Source organism: Pipra filicauda, unplaced genomic scaffold (assembly GCF_003945595.2).
Source record: "Pipra filicauda isolate LSUMZ 115617 unplaced genomic scaffold, ASM394559v2 scaffold560_size303775_pilon, whole genome shotgun sequence".
NCBI classification, from domain to species: domain Eukaryota; kingdom Metazoa; phylum Chordata; class Aves; order Passeriformes; family Pipridae; genus Pipra; species Pipra filicauda.
The window spans coordinates 177,999-201,233 of NW_024104710.1; the positions used below are offsets into that span (position 1 = coordinate 177,999).

At 37.5% G+C, this 23,235-nt stretch overlaps 1 protein-coding gene across 3 annotated transcripts in view; it reads left to right on the plus strand.

Moving 5' to 3' along the window:
* The window catches only part of TLE1 (TLE family member 1, transcriptional corepressor), an 81,224-nt gene extending 66,058 nt beyond the window's left edge, over window positions 1-15,166 (plus strand). For all 3 annotated transcript variants that reach the window (XM_027734316.2, XM_027734320.2, XM_027734318.2), the window contains 5 exons: window positions 1,343-1,590; window positions 3,237-3,384; window positions 3,820-3,970; window positions 4,409-4,485; window positions 4,629-15,166. In XM_027734316.2, the coding sequence (XP_027590117.1) occupies window positions 1,343-1,590; window positions 3,237-3,384; window positions 3,820-3,970; window positions 4,409-4,485; window positions 4,629-4,736 (732 nt within the window). In that variant the 3' untranslated portion in view covers window positions 4,737-15,166. The remainder of the gene's footprint in view (window positions 1-1,342; window positions 1,591-3,236; window positions 3,385-3,819; window positions 3,971-4,408; window positions 4,486-4,628) is intronic.
* The last annotated feature ends 8,069 nt before the right edge of the window (window positions 15,167-23,235 follow it).

Genomic DNA, 23,235 nt, shown 5'->3' on the forward strand with positions numbered 1-23,235 from the left:
GCTCAGAATCTTCCTAGTTCTTTCACTCACGTGATGAGTGACAATCTCATGTTTTGTAAGATGGTAACAACCATGATGAAATAATGCGATACGGTACCAAGGTCACTTTAAATCTCTCTATACTTTTGTTCATGATCCACAAGTTATACATATAGGTTGGTTGTTTTCACATGTGCAGGATACAAAAGGGATTGGGTGCAGTAGTATAGGTATCTGAAAAGCTAACTCAAAAAAAGTTGACTCATGGCTCACTAAAATATTCTTCTCTTCAGAAGCAGTGTAGGTGTTTGTGAAATGTTAATTGAAAAGACTTAATGTTGTAAAGCACAGCAATATGTATTCTGAATGAAAATAATTCAGTAAGTGGGCTGAGTTTTTTGTTTTGATTTTGATTTTTTCACCCTTTACCCTTTATTTATTGCTATCCTTTTGTTAATTGCCTAGCAGTAACAGTGCAATTGAATAGGCATTCTTTTCAGGTATGTGTCTGGATACAGAGCCTTAATTTTAGTTACAGAGCAGTAATGACTGATTAAGCCAACATTTCCACTGGACTGCTTACTGCTCCTTTGCCATGAATTAAGGAAAAAAAAATAGGAGTAGTAATGCTATTAACTACATTTTTCAAGTGTTTTTTTCGTGGTTTTGAGTTATACATCTTAACCATCCATTTACTAAAGAACTGCTGCCAGTCAAGCAAACTTGTAATAAGTGAAGGAAGAAGTGTCTTCTGTCGCTAACTCTCCTGTAGTACCTCGCAATCAGCAGTAGTATCACAAACGCGAAATTGATAAGTACGATAAGAATCATGTTGAACAGCAAAGGACCAACATAAACATAAGACCAGTATGGGAATACCTAATCTTTTAACTTTAATACTGTGAATGCAAAATAGGATTTGAAAGAAAAATTCCAAAACCTGAAGGGCATGAGACTTGAACTATATTTTCCTGTAGGGTTGTCTGAATGCCAAATGAAAGATCATTTGCTTTAATATTTCTACTATTGGTGACCTTCACTTATGGGAGTGCATTTGCAGAAATGCAAGCTTATTTTGTCTCTGTTTTTGTGTAATGAGATAGAAAACTTGCTGTTTATCAGGTTTGCAACAGTGTAGTCTGTGGCAACAGGAATCTGCACTTTTAATTTCTGCAGTTGCAGTCTCTAATTAGTGATGACAAGTAGGTGTTTGAAACCTTTTAGAATATGCTGGTTCCTCTTCAGTACTTTGGTAATGGAAAAAGTAGCAAACTCTTTAAAACTTTGATGTAGTTAGAGTCATATTAGTGGTCATTACTGGCAAGCATGTATTAACATAACTGAGGTGATTTGTGTTGTACAGAATAGAGATAACTACATCCGCTCTTGTAAATTGCTGCCTGATGGATGCACCCTTATAGTTGGCGGGGAAGCCAGCACATTATCCATATGGGACCTGGCAGCACCAACTCCTCGTATAAAAGCAGAGCTGACATCCTCAGCACCTGCCTGCTATGCACTGGCTATCAGCCCTGATTCCAAGGTGTGTTTTTCATGCTGCAGTGATGGGAACATTGCAGTGTGGGATCTGCACAATCAGACATTGGTCAGGTGAGTCATTACTTATTTACAGAAGATTTTCGTAGAAGTTATTCTTTGGACTGCTACATAAATATTTATCTCCCCGAATAGGGTTCCTGACAGCAAAGTAAATAGTATCTCTTTATTCAAAGAATGTGGCTTGCACCCAAGTTAGTCAGAAACTAGTTTTGGTATCTTCAGCCTAGTCTTGGAAGATGTGCTTTCAGGGCCTAATGGTTTGGTCCATAACCTACTGCAGTCAGTGTAAAAGTTCCTGTGCGTTTCAAATAGTTGGGATTGGTCTGCAGGTTTCTACAAGCAGCATTTCTGCTGGTTTGTGATCAGTATAGACTGAACGTGCCTTTTAGGGAACTCTGAGGTTTGTTCTTTTCCTATGTCTTAAGCCTTGTTAAGTCATAAAAAGAATTTTCAATTCTTATTTAATGATGTTAAGTAGGAAAATTAATCTTATAGAAGTAATGAAAGTGGAAAGTAATGAAAGTGTGGAACCTCAGTTCTTTAGGATAGCACAGGGGTTAACTAGAATATAAATTTTATAAATTTTTGCTTACCAAAGTAGTGTTGGTTTACAATATTTTGAGAAGAGATAGTCTAATTTGGGAAAGGCCATGTTACCTTAAAAGTTCTGAACACAAACACTGAAGAATATGCTTAGTCTGCTGTGTTTCAGTTAAAGTTCCTGTATATCAGTAATTAGCTTAAAATTTTATGCAAATAATCATGTTAACACCCATGCAAATTTTGCTTTCTGTTGAACTTCTGAGCCAATAAATACGATTTTATTCCTATAAAAATCTTCCATTTGCCCTGTACATGCTTAGTCCCTGTAAAGGTGCACTTTCTCCATCTATAACTGTCTTGTTTTTTAAATGTTTACTATAGGTGTTCCCACCACTTGCTGGCTGATCTTGCTGACACATGGAATTTTGAGATCAGAGCTACAAAACAAAATGTGCCTCATGACCTTTCCATGGCAGCTCTTAGTGATTCATACCCTCTGTTCCCAAGCTAGTTGTCTTTTCCCCACCTGCCCTCCACCTTTCACACTGAGGCATAGGATTTTGCCAAAGGGTTAAGAAAAACTTGAGATGACCTTCTGGTTGCTGAAAGCTGGGAGTTGCTAATGAGAAGGACTGCACCATTTAGATTTTTCTAATCTGCCACAGAGAATGCAATTTAGTGACTCAACAATGCTAGAGTTTAACTGTCTGGATCTCTATCTGGATCCCCTTCTATTAATATCTGCCTTTTATTTATCTTCTTGACTTGCAGCCAAAGAAAAATACAGAAGCTGTTTTCTGAAACTGGAAGTTTTGTTCCTTGAGCACTTGATTTAATCTGAGTTGTCCTTAGTGGTTTTAACTAGAGTTACTGTGCTTTAGTATTCTCACAGGTGGGGTTTTTTTGCTATTCAAAACCTGATAGGAAAGATTTGACTTATTCAGCTAGCCATGATGCAGTTCATTCCTCTAGCACCTGGAAAACGTTTTTGCAAGACTGGTATTTAATGCTTAGTAAAAGGGAGGGGCTAATTCTTGCTCATCAGCAGACACAGAAGAGATAACACACATGTACAGAGTCCAAAACTAACACTACAACAGTGTTTACCTTGAGGTCTGGCAGGAAATAGTTATTCAATCTGGTTTTTTTATCAGGCAATTCCAGGGCCACACAGATGGAGCCAGCTGTATTGACATTTCTAATGATGGTACTAAGCTCTGGACAGGCGGTTTGGATAACACTGTCAGATCCTGGGACTTGAGAGAGGGGAGACAGCTACAACAGCATGACTTCACATCACAGGTAACAGGATTTTCCTACAGCTTGGGGGACTGTGTGCTGTGGGAAGGAGACACTTAGGATGAGAGGTGAGATTGAGCCCAGTGCAATTGCCACATTGTTCCCTCTCTTCTTTTTGGCTGCTCACAACACAATATTTTGAAGCTTTCTTATATGCTTAGAATCCAGAACAAAATGATAGCCTGACACTACTCTTTTTTCCTAAGTTAATAGGTAAGACCAGGAGTTATTTAGTTACTTGAATTTTGAACTGCAGTCTTGCTGTTGAACTATTTGAATTTGCCCTTATTTCTCTCTCTCTCCCTCTCCAAATTAATTTTAACTGCAGAAGGAAGAACTATCTTTACTTCTATTTACTATCTTTAGTTCTCTAAAGATAGTTTTCTATAACTATCTTTAGTTCTTTAATAAAAGGTGTAAATGTGGTATAATTTTCAGATATTTTCCCTTGGTTATTGCCCTACTGGTGAATGGCTAGCTGTGGGAATGGAGAGCAGCAATGTAGAAGTGCTACATGTAAATAAACCGGACAAATATCAGCTGCACCTTCATGAGAGTTGTGTATTGTCACTCAAGTTTGCTTACTGTGGTAAGTTGCCCTGAACACAGAACTGGAGATCGGAGCTCTATTTGTGTTTTGCTGATTAATTATTATATAGCCATGGCTCATTTGATCATCAAAATTTATTTAGTATCTCAGTTTAAGTAATGAATTAATATCTCTGCTTTATGAATTCACATGCACTTATCTACAAACAACCATCTGTTTGTCTAAAGGCTACTGTGAGGATTGATTCATGTGTAAAAAGCTGTTTCTGTTTACAGAATCTAGGGATTTCCTAGTATGTAATGCACTGCAAAAGCATGAGTGTCTACACTGATTGTAAGCAAAAGTACTATTTTGTTTAGTGGTGAGAGCTTTTATAATGGTAGTTAGTTAACAGATTTCATTGATAAGAATTCAAACCACAAAATTTGTCAGATGTTCTATTTCATGTTTCTGTAGTCCTTCTGGTTTATATTCTAGGTAAATGGTTTGTGAGTACTGGGAAAGATAACCTTCTTAATGCATGGAGAACTCCTTACGGAGCCAGTATCTTCCAGGTGAGGGTGATATTGCTTTTAAGGAAAAAGTTAGAATACCCAGAGTCCCAAGAGTGGACTCAGATATCTTAATATATGTGATCTATCCAAAATGGGTAACAGACTTTTTTTAATGATGTAATATATTTCTATTTTTCTTCTAGTCAAAAGAATCTTCATCAGTGCTTAGTTGTGACATCTCTGTGGATGATAAGTACATAGTCACTGGCTCTGGAGACAAAAAAGCTACAGTCTATGAAGTTATCTACTGAAAAATACGATGGGGATATAACTTTTAGAAGTTGAACTGGCCCAAATTGTTCTTAATTGTTTAAGTAGAAAGGTTTTGACTTTTATAAGGTACAAAAGTGTTGAGGTTCCAGACCTTGCCGTGAAACTGCTTCGATTTTTCAAAATAGAAGACAACATCCAGCAACTAAGTTCTGGCTACATGGACCGGATGGAACACAGAGGCAAGATGGACAGATTTAGCCTAGGTTTTTGACATAGTTTTTAAAAGCCAAGTCTACTGAAGAATGTTGCAGCCTTTTATTTTTTCATTTATGACCTCACGCAAATTGTTCTCATTGCCTGAATATGGGGGATAAATACCTTTCTGTTCCTTGCAGTTCAAGTTGCATTCTGTCCTGTGTAGAGCAGCAGTGTCTCAGATGAACTTGTTTCATGGTTTTGCATCTTGTGATATGTTTTAATATTTTCGTTGAAGGTCAAACATTTGTATAAATTGTAAATATATTTAGTTTACTACAGTAAAGGCTTTAGTATCAACAACCGGTCTTCCCCCTTGCCCCCTCCCTGCCTGCCCTGCTTATTTAAAATTAAAAACCGTTTGGGGATATAAGTACCTTTTTAGAATCAAAAGCAAACACTATGTATAGTTTGAAAATGGTGTCTTATTCTTTATAACTATTCCTAGATTCTTTTATCATACTTCAAAGTAGTTGTTTTGACATACTAGGGTATCAAGTCCGGTAGATACTGTCTTGTGCTACAGAAAACTTAAAAGGCAATTTTGTACTAATTATAGTGTAAATATAAAAATTGAACATTTCATAAAGCTGTGCTGTTTATTTTAAGTTTATTCTGATGTCCTATGTATAATTTTTTTGGCAGCAACAGTAATATGTGCTTGATCATAACTCATTCATTCATTTCTCTAGAAAAATAGGGACTTCCCTCTCCTTTTTCCCCCAGTTGAACAGAATTCGTGTGAGACTGCATTTCAACTAAGTACATCAGAGCCTTTATTCATTAACTGAGGATGTCTGTGATGAGAAAAGCTAGATAAGTCGCTTCATATTTTACAGAGAAGTGGTAATTAATGACCGTTTACTTTTTACAGTCTTGTCTATACTTAGATACTCAGGTAAATTTAACTAAATTACCAAAAGTGTGAGTTTTACAGGGGATCACTTAAAGATGTTAAATACTTGCAGGGCTGCAAGTGAAGTGAATTAATCTAAACTAAGTTAAATTTGCTTCTTAATTTCTTGTGAGAATATTGACAAAGGAATATTTTGATTTTTAACTAATTCACTCTACAAATTAATTAGAATTAATTTTCCTGAGTGTCCAATGTTACACAGGCCTATAGGCTCTATGTATTCATAAGGAGAAATCTTTGAGTCCTTTCCCCTGTGGCATGAGTATGATACATCTGTGAAGAGCCATGCTAAGCATCCAGTTACCAAAGCTACGCATCTTCAAGTTTTCTTGATGTACTCAAGAGCAGTGGATCAGGGGAGAGCATGTTAATTTTATTCTGTGTTTTTTCAGATAAACGAGTTCTACCACTGTGTGCTAGACAAACCTAGCTATTGCACCAGTGAGGGCCATACGTTTCCTGCATTCTGTAATTTAATTAGAATTTCTGTTGCTAATGGAGAATACAGACGAACAGAACAATTCAGATTACACAAACTGGCAGACAGGTTAAGACTCATCTGTAAAGAACTGCTTTCTCATTTTGCTAGCATTTTACAATGACCCATATCCCTGCTCTTTCAATGACAGGCATCTAGGAAGAAACAAGTTTGACTGCCAGATGCATTGGCTAGATAAGGAATTTCTCATCCGGGGGCAAAATTTATCTTAGTTTCCAGTCTGAAGAGACACTGGTTTTCTTTTCAATTTACATGACTATTCTACTGAAACCGTTTTATAGCATCTAGAATTGTAATAGCCTTAATGTATTAACTTTGCATTTGGAATGTAAAATGTTAACCATTCAGGTTAATCTGGTCTCCTAGACATTTAAAATTAGTGTTCTATCCATATGTATCTATATCTTTGTCAATTGCTGTGTTGTCAATATGTATCTGTATGAAAACGACAGGCCAGCTTAGGTGCTGGCCACGTTGCTTTCACACAAAAAGCAGAATCATCAGGCTTTTCAAAGAATTAATTTTCAGAGAATTTGCCACATTGAAATACTGTGAAATGCTGTGTCATTTTTAAAAGGGAAAATTTTTAAAAAGAGTGTTTACTAGATTTTACTTGATTTTTACACTTTTCATATTGAAGTTTCTCTGAACATCTGACTCTGCCAATGATCATTGACTTTAGCAGTACTGGCAAATTTGCTGCAATTAGGAACATTTGGATTTTTTCCAAATTGCTGTCACCTTGGCTTTTACTTTATGGCTCTTCTCTTGCCGTTCTCTGAACTTGATCTTAGAGGAACCAAGAATGCAAGTGTTCTAACACATCCATGTAAACTAAAGAAAAATAACACCAGTATAATGGATGTGCTATATGTTGCAACATAGTGCTTGCTAGTAAGACCACATTCTTGGCAATCAGGAGGTTTAAAATAATAGTATTAGGAAAATCATAAAATACCTCGTCTTCTTCGCTTTTAGAAGGCACATTGTGTCAGAGCAGTTATGGACTTGGACGTTATTTATGCATGTGAATGAATTTAATCATATTTGTAACGTATGTTTCTTGATTGTAATTAAGAAATTAATTCCTTTTTCCCCCGTCAGATCTACTTTAAACCTTGAGTCTAAAAACTTGCACATGCATCATAAAGTAGTTCTCTCAATTTGTTGTTTCAGATTTCACTTTTGGTTTATGAAACATTGTGGGTTTTTACATTTGTCAGGCAGTAAAGCCTATTCCACCTGCAGATGTAATTTTTATGAAAAGATAGGTTCAGTGAAATCTTGGCATCTGTCTACACAACAACCTACAAGATTTAAAACATGTCAAGCTTTTAGCTTCTGTAAGTTCTTATAGCCCTGTGTAAAGTAGTGGGTGGAAATAATTGCATATTGAATGAAGAAACAGACGAATTAAGATAAGCAGTGACAGCAAAAGCACTGGAAAAGCCATATGGAAAAAAGAAGTACCCCAGTAACTATGGTGTAGGTAATTAATTTTTTCTGTCTTTTTAATTACAGTCATAATAGATTCCTTTGGTTAGCCCCTTTTTGGGACAGTCTTTGTTTACCGAGTGGCTCTCAGTATTCAGAGATGTCTAAATGCTACTCTAGCAAATGCTAGTGCTGGATAGAAGTAGGGAGTCCTTACAAAAGATGTTTTGGATGTCAGTGCAAACAGTAACTGATGAAGAGGGGATTTGTGGTAATATCAATTCAACTGAACAAAATCCTTAGTCAGCTCTAATATGTATATTTTGTATATGTGCACTTGGCATAACCCTTTATAAATCAATTGTGCAGAAAGTCATGATATTATTCCACACAATGCATTTATCAGTGTGTAAGACTATCTCTTTTTGATTATAATTCCAAACAAAGATAGTTCCCCATGTTAATCCACAAGCCTCTGGTACCTGAGAGAGAATTTTCATCAGCATTGGTTCTTTTTATCTCATTTGGCATTTCAAAAGCTTTTGTTCCTTTAAAAGTATAAAATATTAATTTCTTAGACTGTTAACAGTAGTATTATTTTTTAATGTAAACATCAATACAGAGTCTGTCTTATACATGTTTACATATGTCTTATACATGTTAGACATCTAGTCTTAAACATACTTTTATTTATGAACAGTTGACCATAATTTTTCTGTCACACATTTGTGACACAAGTGATACAAGCAGAATTTTCTGAAGTGTTTAAGTTACTTAAGCAACATAAACTCAGATTGACAAATTGATTTTTGGTAGGGTTTTTTGGGTTTTGTTTATTTGTTGTTTTCGTGGAAAGACTGGCCCACTTATGAACCTGTGGGATTATGTAACATATTTAGAATTGTCCTTCATATTTTCTATTATATTGTTGCAATTTTGAGTTGATGGGGAAATTCCACCATTCTAGTAATAAAGAAGGTGGATTTTGATGTTTTCAGGATAAGGAAGAGTACTGACTTCAGATATCATACTACTGAAAAAGTGTTTACCCCTTAGATCACTTCACTGGAGAAGCTGGACTGGCTCCAACTCTGTTGTCTCCTTGAAGGATTTTTTTTTTTTCCCTCTACCGCAAGTACGTAGGAAAAATATGAGAATGTAGGTCTATGAAAGACTTCAGTCATAGCGTCTTTCCCAGAGGGGAAGCAACTCAGAATAGAACCTGATGAACACCAGAATGAAAGAAGATGTTTGTTCATGGCAGGGAATACATGGAGAGACAGAATTACAGAATCATTTAGGTTGGAAAAGATCTCCAAATCATCGAGTCCCATCTGTGACCAAACATGACCATGTCAACTAAACCCTAGCGCTATGTGCTGCATCCAGTCATTTCTTGAACACCTGCATGGATGGTGACTCCACCACCTCCCTAGGCAGCCCATTCCAATGCTTGACAACCCTTCCTATGAGAAAACTCTTTCTAATGTCCAAAGTGAACCTCTCCTGGCACAGCTTGAAGCTATATCCTCTTGTCTCATCACTAGTTGCCTGGTTAAAGAGACCAATGCCTGCCTGGCTGCACCCGCCTTTCAAGTAGCTGTAAAGAGCAGTAAGGTCACCCCTGAGCCACTGTTTCTTCAGCCTAAACAACCCCAGCTCCCTCAGCCATTCCTTAAAAGGCTTATGCTCCAGACCCTTCACCAGCTCCATTACTCTTTTCTGAACACTTCTTAATGTCTTTCTTGTGGTGCGGGGTGAAAACTGAACAGAGGATCTGACGTGCTCCCTTACCCATGCCAAGGACAGGGACGATCTCTTTCCTAGTCCTGCTGGCCATACCATTGCTAACACGAACCAGGATGCCATTGGCCTTCTTGGCCACCTGGGCACATTGCTGGACGAGAGAAAATGGGAACTTAAACACACATACATTTTAGGGGTAATCTAACATGTAATCTACGAAATTCACATAGAATGAGATTCCAGTTTGTCTGTGAGGTTGTTCAAATGTTTCTGTATAGTAATTCAAGGATATCTGGGCTGCATATTGGAACTGTAAGCGGACATTTCTTTGACATCCATAAGCAATCCTCTAATCCTAAGAGGAAGGGGAATTAAATCACAATCAGTTCTCAGTATTTCCCATTACCTTATATTTTCGTAGCTCAAGATCCACTTCCAAGCAATTGGTAATCCCATTTTCAGCATGCTGAAAATGTGTCCCATTGCAGCTTAAGGGCTTAGTGCAATGTGGTAGATTTTGCTAGGGAAACCAGATATGTAGGACCCGGGTGCTTGAAAAATCTGCCCTATGGTTCTAGCTTACTGACATTTCTGAGGAATTTACTCAGAATTTCTGTTCAGCTAGGAGAACTCAAACAATCACTTAGACGTTTTTTAAAGCAGCAAAACCTGTTTCAAGCATACTTTAAGTATACATGGATGGGCTTAGTTGGTTTTATGTTTTGGTTTGGTTTTCTACTATTTTGTGTTGATTTATTTCTTTTTTCGTCTTACATTAAAAACTGTAAAATGAATACAACAAGAAAACATGAAGGGAAATTAGAAAAATGAATAAGAGTAGAATGTTAAAGGGTGGGATATTCTTGAAGATGCTGTATCTCAAAACAAAGAACCTATTGCTTCTATGATATATTAATTCTTGAGAGAAATAGGTTTGTGTTTCCTTGATGTTCAGAAAACTGAATACCAAAAAATTTGTATTGTGGGGACAAATGTTAATTTTTTTCAGATCTGAGCAGGTTTCATTTTCAAATCTGAACATCTTCAAATCTTAATCTTGTTTTTTTTCCCCATGTTTCTTTTTGGAAGGTTCCACAGTTCACTCCTGGAAGCTGAACAACAGTCTGTGTCCTTTCTGGCTCTAAGGTCTCTACTATGCCTTAGTAAGAATTTTGTGGCTTATAAGCCTGTGGGTGATACATAGGCTACAGAAAAATCTGATTAAATATTTAGGTGGATAGCTGCATAGATTATATCAGTTAGTGTATGTTGTGATAATTTCTCTTAAAGCAAGCACCCAGAGATAAAATAGCTGCATTGTTCCATATTCGTACTTTTATTGTTTGTGAAATTGCCGGTCAGTGTAGTTGACTCTCCATAGAAAAATTCTGTGGTGGCTTCTGAGGTAAAGCTTAAAATTTTGAGATCTTTTCTTTCCTCTCATAAAATTTCACCTGTGATTTTTACCCACAGTAAGGTTGATTCATAGAAAGGATGCTTCAAGGAATGCTAAACAATTCTGTTGTGTGCAAGGATTGCCTTTGCTGTGTTCACAGCACAAAGATATAATATCTCTCAAACCCTGTTTCTATCTGTTTTCTGCCAAAAACGAGTTAGAGGCAAAGACAACAGAGATAAAGAGATTAAGTAATCAAACATATTGTTATCATTATCCCTTTTGTATACTCTGTCATTAGCATAGAAAATGGAGATGATACCCTGTAAATGCAAACAATAAATGTTGTTTTTCCTTCAAGCACTGATTTTAATGGCAGTTTAAAGGAGTTAATAAGCAGACTGAAGGGGTCATAAATGCAAGTTAACCTATAGCAGTGGGAAACTTAGAAATCACTTGTTACTTTCCTGGTAGTGAGCCTAATTAGTTTAAAATAAAATTCATCTGTTCATTTCGCAGTCTTTGTCATACTTCCTTCAGCAATCCCCATTATTTAAAAAATTGGCTGCAATTATGATAAGCTAGTAACTCTTATTTTGTGGTTTGCTGTAGCAAGATATTTTGCAGAGCTGTGAAGATTCCCTTTATTCTTAAAAAATAGTCAGCTATTGGGGTTTTTTTTGCAATTGGACCTGACTATTTTTTTAATTTGTTTTCAAGTAAATATACAATCTGACAGCTTTACAAATTTGAAATATTTTTAATTGTTGATGAATCAGCCAAACACTGCTGTTAAATATGTAAATGTTCTAAATGTCAATTTGGTATTTGCTTAGCATGCCATGCATGCAAGAAAACTTTGGAGTGATTCAACTTTTGTGGCCACATTAAATTTACTTCCTGCAATAAGTTTCCTTTTTCATGCAGGGACCAGTTTACTACCGTGCTCCCCTGTGTTTCTTCCTAAATATATATTAGACCTCTAGAGATGTTTTAATAAGTTATGCATACATAATGCTTCTACCTTTCTCTGTCTTTCTAATTGTTAATTATGTGAGATGTGTATTTCTAACAGCAGTTGAGTAAATATTCACAAATCTATGATATAATTGAATTTTTGAATGTGTACTTCAAGAAGTTTATCAACTCGTATAGATAAATCATTAGTTTTCATTTGTCACATTCAAGATTTTCAAATCCTGATACTCTCTTATGTTTTTTTCAGTGAATGTGTAAAAGGAAATACTTCTGGATTTTGAATGGTTTTCATAGCTTTTTTATTTGTTTATGTAGACACTTCTTTGTTGAGTGCAAGTTATTGACCTGGTACTCTTATTTATAATTCTGACTGGTTCTTCAGTATTTTATCAAGCTGTAACTTATTAAAAACCACAAATATAAAATGGGGATATTAATGACAAGTGGTTTAAATGTGAGAGTTTCAAAATGCATGTTAGAATATTTCAACACTTTGTTCAATGTAATTTTACGTTTTTTCATTACTTAAGTAATTAAAAAAAAAGTCCTTAGGGTTGAATTATAGTAAAATTTTATACATCTCAGTACTAATTTTGTCTCCCAACAGACAGCAATAATTTAGATGGGATTGTTTTTACCTAATTTATTCTTGGGGGTGGGGGGAGGAGAAAAATATTAACCTTGCAAATTTGCTAATTATAATTTCCTTACTATTGTTGGTTGTTTTTAATAATCTCCATGCCTTTGGAAACTTATTCTTCTATATTTTGAAGAAAAACTTACAGATATACAGGGTTTTGTAATAGAATGTGTTTACAGTATTTATCCCCTGGGTTATTTGTAACAGTAAGGGGAAGTACAGTGACAGATACAACTTGCAATAGTTGCTAGTATTATGTGCCTTTGAATCACTTTCTTTAGTTCATTAATTTATTTTTTTTTTGTATCTTAGGTGGGGGTTAGCAGCTTTAAATCAGTTTCATTTCTCTCAAAGTGGATATGATGATACATTCTTACAGCTTTACTAGTCTTACTTTAAATAATTTTCTATCTGCAAGGTAAATGGTAGCATGAGTGGTTTTGAACTGTTTTAACTGCTCAGGTTAACTTTTTAAGTTTCAAAAACTGCCAGAGTAGAGGGAGAACTTACCAGTCGTATTCAGCTTTTTTTAATGCTTTCATATTGTACTATATATAATCAGTGGGACTTTCTTAGCACAATAAGTGTGCTCACTGTTGATTTTTTTAGTGTTCCCATACTTTACACTGTCTCACTCATTTGAATTTAGTTTTTAAATAAATCCCTTTCCATAGGCATCTGCTTTGTACCTTAACAAGTATGAAAATAATCAAAATATTTCGTGTTTGACAGAGAGACTGCATGTTTCTGAGTGTGAATAGCATTTAGCAGGGCTTGTCTAGTTAAAAGGCAGTTAAACTAGTAATCATACATGATCTGTGTCTAACTGTCGTTCGCAGAAAAAGTGCAACAAAGTGATGTGTGGTGATAGCAATTCAGAAGGAAAAGAATATGAAATTCAGATAGCAGCTTGAACAGTTTGCTGTTAGCATGGGGCCCAATAACACTACAAAGCTATAAACTCTGTCTTTTTAGATTGCCCAGTTAGGTGGCAGAGATGCAATTTGTCTTTTCTGAAGCCACCTGCTGCTTGCTAGCTCCATCTCCTGTCACAACCTATTAGGCCCCCAAGAAAATCGGTGGGAAATTGCCTGCAGATTGTCGGAAATTGCATCTCCAGGCCCTGGAAAAAATGTAGGATAGCACAACACTGATCCTCCCAGAGCAGCTATTAACACAGCAAAAGCTGACGTTTGGCATGGTGTGAAACAACTTTGCTGAGTAAAGACTGTATTATGTGTGGTTGAAGGAGGGAACAAATTATTATCCTAGCTATGCTTATAGTCAGCCTGTTCCAGGGAGCTTAAGCATGAGTGGTAGGTTTTGCTGCCCCCCAGCTCATTCCCATTGCAAGATGGGAGATGAGATGTTAGAGCCTTATACAGAAATTTCATTGTACAGATGGGCAAAACCCACTCTATATTTAAATGATGTTAGTATATATGAAATTCAAAGGATAAGTGACAAAGCCGAAAGATAATTTATGAAGCTTATCTCAAAAAAATCGGTAATTGCCTCTGCTTGGTTGAGCCTTGGTCAGATTAGAAACAGCTTTTCGACTATTTCATTCTATGTGTATATACATTTTGATTTTGGAGCAGCTACAGTGAAATGGAACTGATTTGTACTGTAACTGTTGAGTGTAAAAATTCGTGGAACAGACATTAGTTGTGATAGATCTTAGCATTAAATTTCTTGCTGCTATGAGGCTCACCTCTGTCTTGTTTAAACAAATTCCCCTTTGCTTTTTATGATGTGATATGCAATGAATTTCATCCTCTGTCATTTCTTCTGGAGCTACCTTTCTAATCTTGTACTTTACCTCAGTTTTTTTAGGGCCTTTTAATAAAAAAAGTTGACTTTTCCTTGAATCCTGAGAGAGGGGATATGTAGAATTAATTTGCAACATAAAAATAAATGCCAGCATTTTCTTTGAGCTTGCACTTGTACTTCGTTGGTTCAAAGCCTCCTGAGGAAGATGTGTTTGTGAATCAGAATGATGTATTGATCAGAAGCAAGTATGAGGAGGGCAGCAGGAGGAAAAAAGTCATTTTGCAATTGCTGTTTTCAAACTCAGCTGAGATCTGTTGGTAACTGGCAGCTGCCCAGCGATCTGAGTGAAATCAATATGCTCATTTCCTATTGTAGTGGTGTCCACTGTTGTAAACAGGCTGACAAGGCTTATGAACACTCACACAGCTGATTAGAGAAAATTAGTGGCCTGCCTTAGCAGCTGAGGCAGAATAGCAGAGTATAGGGCAGTATGGCAAAACAGGTATTGCTTATAGTTCAAAGCCCAGCTGAAGGGGATCAGAAGAACTTCATGTTATGGGGCTATCTGGATCCCTGTTTTGAATTCTTGTGATGATGAATGCACGTATATGTCAACCTGAAATGCTAATTTGTTGAGGCATTGTCTTTCTAAATTAGTTATAGCACCTTTTTTTGGAAGTTATGCAGTTTAGTGCTGTGTGTAAAACAAATGCAGGAACAGAAGAGCTACGGTGCTTCAGCCTTTATTCTGTATTTACAATAGCTGTTCATTTTCCAAGGTATTACATACTAATTGCATTCTCAAAATAAATCTTGCCATTTAGTAACTAATGTGGGTTTTTTGTATAGTGCAATACGTGTATTGGATGAGCAAAGAACATTTAGAGAACACAGAAAATCTGCCCCATTTAGAGGATACAGAAAATCTGCCCCAGGTGATCACTGGATTTGCCTTCTCTTGTAACAAACAGACGAACTAAACTGAGTAATAGAGTATGCAGAATTTCATTTCTTCTGGCTGATGGGACTGTGAACACTGTTACCTGCAGGCATACTCTGGCTTTAATGAGGCCAAACCTATTATTCTACACAGAGCAAGGAGGTAACAAATCATTCTGTATGAAAAGCAAAAACTTGCCATAAATTCAAAGCTGCAAGCTTCTCTTGCTTTGTTATGGAAAGAACCAAAATCCAGAGTGGGCTCTGAGGGATTTGGAGTGCTCCAAGTGCTGCTCTGGATAGTTGAATGGTTTAAGAGGGGATTGGCGGGGGGGGGGGGGGGGGGGGGGGGTGTTGGGAAAAAACCTCCTGACAAACCAGTTTTTGGCCAACACTTAATGACTGGAAAAGATGTGCAAACCGTTAAGTAGCACCCTTCATCCGATAAGAACTGATGAGATCCAGCAAACGACAGCACAGTAAACTGTGTTTGCTTTCTTTTTCTGTAGTTAGATCAAAGAGAGCTTGGTCAGTCTGAGTTTGGTCACACCGTGTTTTTCATAATGCATAGATACAGCCAATAATACATCAGAAAAACAAGATCTGAATTCTTTTAGTCAGCCTGACTTGATTTTGTTTTTAATTGTGTCTTCCTGTGTAACACTTCTCACTTTCCACACTAGGAAGATGCAGGGTTTTTTGCTCATCTCTATTCAAAATTCCAGTATTCCAGCTGTCATAAGATGGTTCTAATTTACTGCGATATGTAGTGATTTTTTTGCTGATGTCATTTTTTCTAGCCCCAGCAAAATTTTTTTAACTATGATTTTTTTTTTTTTTAGCTATTCATTGTACACAAGATTGTATTCAGTCATTCATTGGAACAATTCACAATTTTTTTTCAAGTTCTCAGTCAATGGCTTCCACTGAGTGTTTCATTTTTATGAAATAGTTGATTGCAGCATTACTGCGCTCAGTGAAAATATCTCTTCTCCTGTGTCATACCTTTCTGATACTCTAGCTGAGAGTAAACCGAGTCCCCACTCAGTTGAAGAACTTAACACTGAAACAAAATGCAAATAATGCTTGGCCCACTTAGCAAAGAAGCCTTTTTTTCTAAGAAATACCCTAAAGTTTTTATTTTACTCTAATGAAGACTCATCTTCCTGCTTATAAAAGGGCACTAAGAAGGCATATAACATGACTACAGCCCTTCTAGAGGCTTTTAGTGCTGGGACAGTGTGGGGTCAACTTGAAATAAAGAGGAGGGGAGGAAGATGAAGAGCAAAGCCTCCCTTTTGACCAGTTTTTATTTCGTGCTGGACTGTGAGCTGAGAGAGGCCACTGGCCTTCAAGAAAGGGCCATCAAGGGTTTGGAGGGGCACAGGTGCCACATCCTGGTGGACCTCCATTAAATTCGTGGCAGTGGATTGTAAGCAACAGTGTGCATACAAGGTGGTAGCTGTAGTTTGTCCTCTGGCTTGCACAGCCATCCCAGTGGTGCTTGGGAAAGGGCTTGGGTTGGGGCATTGGGCAAGGAGCTGAGGGATGGGGAGGTGAGGGAGGGGGTCTCATGTGTGTGGCCTGCTGGGACAACGGTCACCAGGAGAAATTCAAGGGAGGAGAGTGTGAGAAGTGGGAAATTGGGATCAAAAGATGTATGTAGCATAAATAAATCTCTTGTGGATGAGGAGGAGCCAAAAAAATTCTGAATAAATAATTTACAGGCCCGTCACTAAATGTTGTTTGGGGTCTGGGGTTGTCCAAGGTGGTCCAGGGAGAAGTGAAGAAAAAGACCTCAAAGGAGTTTGCGGGGTGACATCAAGTCTTTGGTCTGTTGTGGTTGCTTCCACTTGTGGGGTGTCCACTAATTTAACACTGAACTTCTCATCTCCCTCACCTCCCTGCAGCAGTCTACTCTGCAGTGGGTTCGAAGCATCTGAGGGGAAGGAATTGTACACCCTGGTTCTGCTGCCTCTCTCCATCCAGGGCGAAGGACTGGTTTATCTGGGGCTTGTTTACGGGAAAGGATGGATTTGATTGGAAAAGAACATTGTTTTTCTGCCAGCAAGGAAGACTTTTCCATTTACAGAAGAAATGGAGATACATTAGAAACAGCACATTTGAGCACTAATGAAGATGTAACGCCAAAAAGGTAAGACTTTTTACTTGATTGAAGATAGCTGGGTGGAATTATTGCATTTGTGTTCAACCAAATATAGCTAAGCCAGGACACACTGTTGGTTGTTTTGAGTTTTTCTCAGCATCCTTAGGAAATAAGGCAGTGGAAGAGCAAATGACCAAGTAAATATTTATCTGCATGTTTGATAAGTTCCTGAGAAATGGTCTTATCCAACCAAGCGATGGCTAAGAACTGTGGTTAAGGTATAATGTGCCTTTGGCAAAGACTTCAGCATTCTCGTTTGAGACAGCTTGCTGGCAAGTGTTCTAATGAAAGTAGGATGTATATAAGTACCATCAGAGGTCCTCTTCTCTGTTCCAAAGAAAACATCTTACTTGTAGGGAATTTTATCTTCCTGTTCAGGAACACAATACCTAGAAAAGACTGAAAATACCCAGTACAAGTATGTTGATTATTAAGTCCTGATCAGTCAAGCTGAAGACTTTGGAATGTGCATATAGCACAGGAAACAGATGAGGTGTTTGCCCAGATGAAGCCTCTGCCTTTTTCAACATGGACAACTACAGTGTGACATTACTAGCTCCTGTTTTGGAACTAATACGGGCCAGTGTCACAAAGTGCTGAGCACTGTATGACATTTACAATTTCAATCGCCAAAAGAAATATAAAATCCTTTGTCAATCTTACTGAAAATTCTTTGCTCTCTAAATTTTTTAAATAATACAGAAAACTGCAAGTATCATTCAAAATCACTGTTGCTTTTCTAGGTCTGCTATTATAGAAATCCTTAAAAGTGGGGTCTATGGGAGTCTTGTTATTCTCATATATAATGGCAGGATAGTGTTCTACCATGTTGCTTCGAAATGTTCCACAATATGTACTGTAGCAAAGTATCTTCACCACTACACTACTTTTAAAACTCTAACACTTACAATAGCAATTTCCCATGCTTTCATCCAAAGCCTGAAAATATGCCTCAAGCAAGACGTTCAATCAAAAGTAAAACATTGACAGTTATTTGACTGTTTATCTAGCTCCTTGGGAGGTAGCTTGCTGCTACGCCAATCTGAAGAAACATTACAAAAGCAAAATGAAAGAAAACAGAAATTAAACAGTAAGAGCAGCTTCAGTTCTGAGCAATTGTCTGAGTATCCTACAGCAATCAACTTTCCCTGTCCAGAGGAAGAGCTTTAATTTGATCTTACTTTCACTGATTTATTTTCTGTTGCAGTTTTGAGCTTTTTAAAGGAAGCATTTCCTTTTTCAATATCTCTGATTGGAAATGGGGAGGATTTGAAAGACCTTCCTAACATTTCTAGCTCTTCTGCTCTTTTTTTTTCCTCCTTCGTTTTTTGTTTGTCTTGGAATTCCACACAAGCAAAATATCCATTTGTCTCTTATCCAGTCCCGAGGAACCTGTGTGGTGTGTGGGTTGGGTAAATCAGGACTGATCTTTTCAGATGAAACTAGTTAGAAATGGTCCTAAATCCCAGTCTGCTGGGTGTTTGCAGCTTAGGAGGCTACAGTGGTTAGTATCTAGTTGTACTGGAAGAAGGAGCTTTTTTGTTATTTCTATTAGCTTTGCAATGAATGTCATGTTGTGCAATAAATATGTGCTTGATTTCCTGCTGTGGATCAAGGGAGGTCATCTCATAGCTACCAATTCAGGCATATCTAGCAGGAAATTTATTGGGAAAAAAACAACCAAACAAAAAAACCCTCCAAAACACCGCAAAACCAGAACAAAGCACCACAATCAAAACAATTGACTGGAAAAAAGCTTTCTCTTTAGACCTACTTGCTCCACCAAGGGGAGCATGGCACATGCACACCCGCTATAGGTCTCCTCAATTATACACCTATGTCAGTCTTTGCTAAAATGTAGTCAATTTTCAGCCAATTCTCTTTTATTCATGCCATGAAACTATCTCATTTATTTAGTGTAGGCCTCTGCCTTCATATTTTCTTGTTCTTGCTTCCTAGTCTCTATTCATGACCACTTTAGTAAAAACAAGGAGGAAACATAATCCTTATGCTGATGTTTATCATAAAGTCTTCTTGCCTCCTGCTAGCTCCTTTTCAAAGTTAAGTTAGGTTGCTTAGGATCTGTTGTTACGACCCGTCTCAGGAAAAGGGGAGGGGGGTGTAACCCAGGTTTTTATCAATAATTCCCTTGAGGTGGATTAGAGTGAAACGGCACTGAATAATCGGTGTCTGAAAACATATACTGGCAAGGTTTATTTTAACAATTCTGTATCAACAGGTATGCTAGCATTTTGGGTGTTGTCATATAACAATGTGACATAGAGATAACCTTTGGGGGGGGGAGAAAATGCATAGGGGAGAGAAAGGCAGGATAAGAGTAAGGGAGAGTAAGGGAGAGAAAAGCTGAGAGTGGACAGATGTATACAGTCACCGCCCACGGGGTCCAGCGATGACACTTGATAGTTGCTGCTTCCATGTCTGTCAGTTGAAGTGGTGGCCTTGATCTGCTGGGGGTGAAGGAGGGAAGCCCCCACACTCCAAGAAGTTACGAGTTATTATATCCATGGTCAGTGTCACGGGCCGTGCCTCGAGCCTCAGCGTCTCCTTGGGCCTGCGCAGAGTTTTTTTGTGTCTGACCTGGTTCCCGCCTTTCAAGATTAGCAGAGGGAGGGAGGGGCCCGATTGCTCATCGGAGGTATCAACAGTCAAAACCTGCGAGCTTGGCTTCTTGCCTTTTCAGGGCTTCACACCTTCAGCACTGGAGGGAGGGAGGGGCCCGATTGCTCATCAGAGGTATAATACAAGTCAAAAGCCTGCAAACTTGGCTCTTTACTGGAGGGAGGGATGGACCCAACTGTCCATCCGAGGTATAATGCAAGTCAAAAGCCTGCAAAAGTCTCCTAGAATGCATAAGTCATTAACCATTTCAGTCTCTGACACCTGTCCAGTTGGGTTTTGCTTAACTCTAAGAATGGAGATACTGGTCAACATGTTTCAGTGCCTAATCTTTTGCATTATGACTTTTTTTTTTTTTTTAATGCAGTCAGTTTAAGGTCTGTTGCCTCTTCTTCTTTAGGACTGCTGCCTCTTCTCCTTTGGCTGTGCATTGTCCTGTCTGGCAGAAATAGTTTAATGGGGCAAAACAATTTGGGGACTGTTCTTTCTCCCTAGTGGGGAAAAAAAGAAATGGTTATTTTAACTCCTCCATGTTTATGGCTCACTCTTGAATGGCCTGTAAAATCATGTCATTTTATTTGCCATTACATTATATGAAGAAGAAATTTTTACCTTAAAAATGCCATTGTGATTTCCATCCTTGAGAATGATTGAAGCTCTTCTGTATATAGATCAACCCTCCCATGCAGTAGCTGAAATGATTTCTCCTTAACTTTAAGCACAGAACTTGCATGCAGCACTGACTTCATGGAGAAAGACTTATTTTCGGGTGAACTACAAAGCACTAAAAAACTCTCGTGTGCTCTTATTGTGTCCAAGTTATCCTAAGAGCTCTTTGTATAACTTGAGCAGTCAGTCACAGGAACACTGGAATGAACTTGGAACACTAGAAGGAGTTTGGCTAGTGATAATACAAAACATGAATTCACAAGGATAGCAATTTTTTCATGGCCATCTTCCTCTGAGCAGGCTTACTGGGAAAACCTGGGAATACTCAACTCTACTGTTGGTGCTGTCAGATATGCACGTGTCCAAATTCAGTGTGATGGACCAGTGGAGATCCTAATAGAGCTACTCTTCTTGCTCCTTATGCAGCAACTTGTAGCTTCAGCTATTGTAAAATCCACTGTGTTCTTGTCCAATTAGACATCGTGTACTCTACCATGGCAATGAGATGCACAGATTATGTTTGGTAGTTATCAAGTGTAAGGCAATTGAAAAACATTATTTTTCCAGTGTGATGACCACAGAACAAAAACTATGTGAGGATATCGATGGTAAGATAAAATGTGGCCTACCAGATAAAATGTGGCACATAATGTGGCTTGTAGGCACAGCTGAACAAATTGCTCAGGAGCTTCAAGTCTCACTGCAGTGTAAACAGAAATCAGGGGTGATCTGTTGTGCATTCTCAAGACATAATACATTCTTCTTGCTACTGCTTACCTTCCGATGAGTCGGGTATTTTAATGCTACAAGATTCACTCTCTGGGAAAAACTTGATTCTCAACTTCCTGTATTTCAAACAGGATTTCTTTTTGTTATCATAGAAAAATTTAATTTAATTGTGTTTGAAGCTTCAAAGTCTTTGTGTTGTACACTGTAAGGAACAGACTGTAAAATTCTTGGTTTTAGCAGCTGGCAAATTCATCTACAAGCAGGGCAGAAAATCTAAAGGATTTTATATGCCTGGCCTGCTTATAAGTTGTATGTAAATTTGATGTGCTTTGTGAAGAGCAAACACCTTTTGCTGAATGGGGAACTGGGCTACTTCAGTAGCTGTTGAACCTTTCCTTCCTGCTTAGCACTTCTTATGTGTTGTCTGTGTACTTTTAATTGTTGGTTTCTGTGTTGCTATTTGTTAATTCTAATATAAAAAATATAGCTTGTGTGTTCCTCCTTTCAGTTGAGTAGGAATAAAAACTGAAACACCCATCTATCTTGAGGAGAACGGAACTATGCATATTTTGCATTCCTAGTTCCTCATCAATAACATGGGTCTTATGGGCAGGTACTTTTTTTGTCTTGGGTTGGTTTTTTTGTTTGGTGTCCAATACTCATTTTAGACACTAAGTGGTCAGACATACTGACTTAGCTGTTGGTAAATGCTACTTGCTGAGTATGTTATGGCATCATGAAAAGAAAGAACAATAGTAGAAGCTATCTTAAGCAAAGGAAACTACAAAATAAGGCTTTCCTTGTCTGTCATTTTTCATGACAATTACCATTCAATTACACAAGTTTGGAGCAGGCTTTCAAAAGAGCCATGGAGCTTATCACAGGTTACTGCTGTGCCAAATATGATGTTGCTACTCATATATGTGGGACTAAAGGAAGAAAAATACTCAGCAATCTGCCGTAACTTCATCTAGACAGTCAAGTTTATGTTTTCTTTAAGATGCAAACTGTTTCCAGTGAATTCATTAGAACCATATTGTAGCTTTCTTTTCTAGTATAATTTTAGCAGCTAGGTTAAAAAGCCTGGGACTGCCAAACAAATCTCAAGTGCCTGATTATTTAATTTTTGAAGGATTTAATCTACTGAACAATTCTATCTTTTTTCCCCCCATTCTGTTTTTCTCCTCTAATTTTTCTTTCCCTTTTTATTTTCTTTTTTTTTATTTACACAAATGTACAACAGTGTGAATTAGGGTTAGGGTATCTAGAGATAGCTAATACACTGTGTTTTGTCGGGGATTAATCTAGATGTTTGAATAACATGGAGCTGTATTTGTAATATATTCAGCCAGAATATCTGCCTTCTTCCTATCATGGATGGGTCACTTATTCAATAAGAATTATTCGTCCTAAGTATGCTAGATGTCTTTATCTACCCATGTCTCCAGGTTCTCTTCCTGTACCTTTTTGTTGTTTTGAATTTTTTTTTTAACTTATTTCAAAGATTTGCCAAAAGTATGCAAAATTTGGGACAGATGTTCTTATTTAGTTGTTTAATAAAAGTAGGCTAAAGCTGAAGCAATTCTGAGAACCTAAATGAAATGTTTTTATGCGAGTTGGTTCTGATAGATCTTTAAAGAAAATGTAATACCTACTACTAGTGAAGGAAGAAAGTTCCATCTGTATAAAAGAAAAAACCCAAGAAAACACCAAGCCATCAACATGAGTATGCTTGGGTTTGCTATCATATATATTAGGT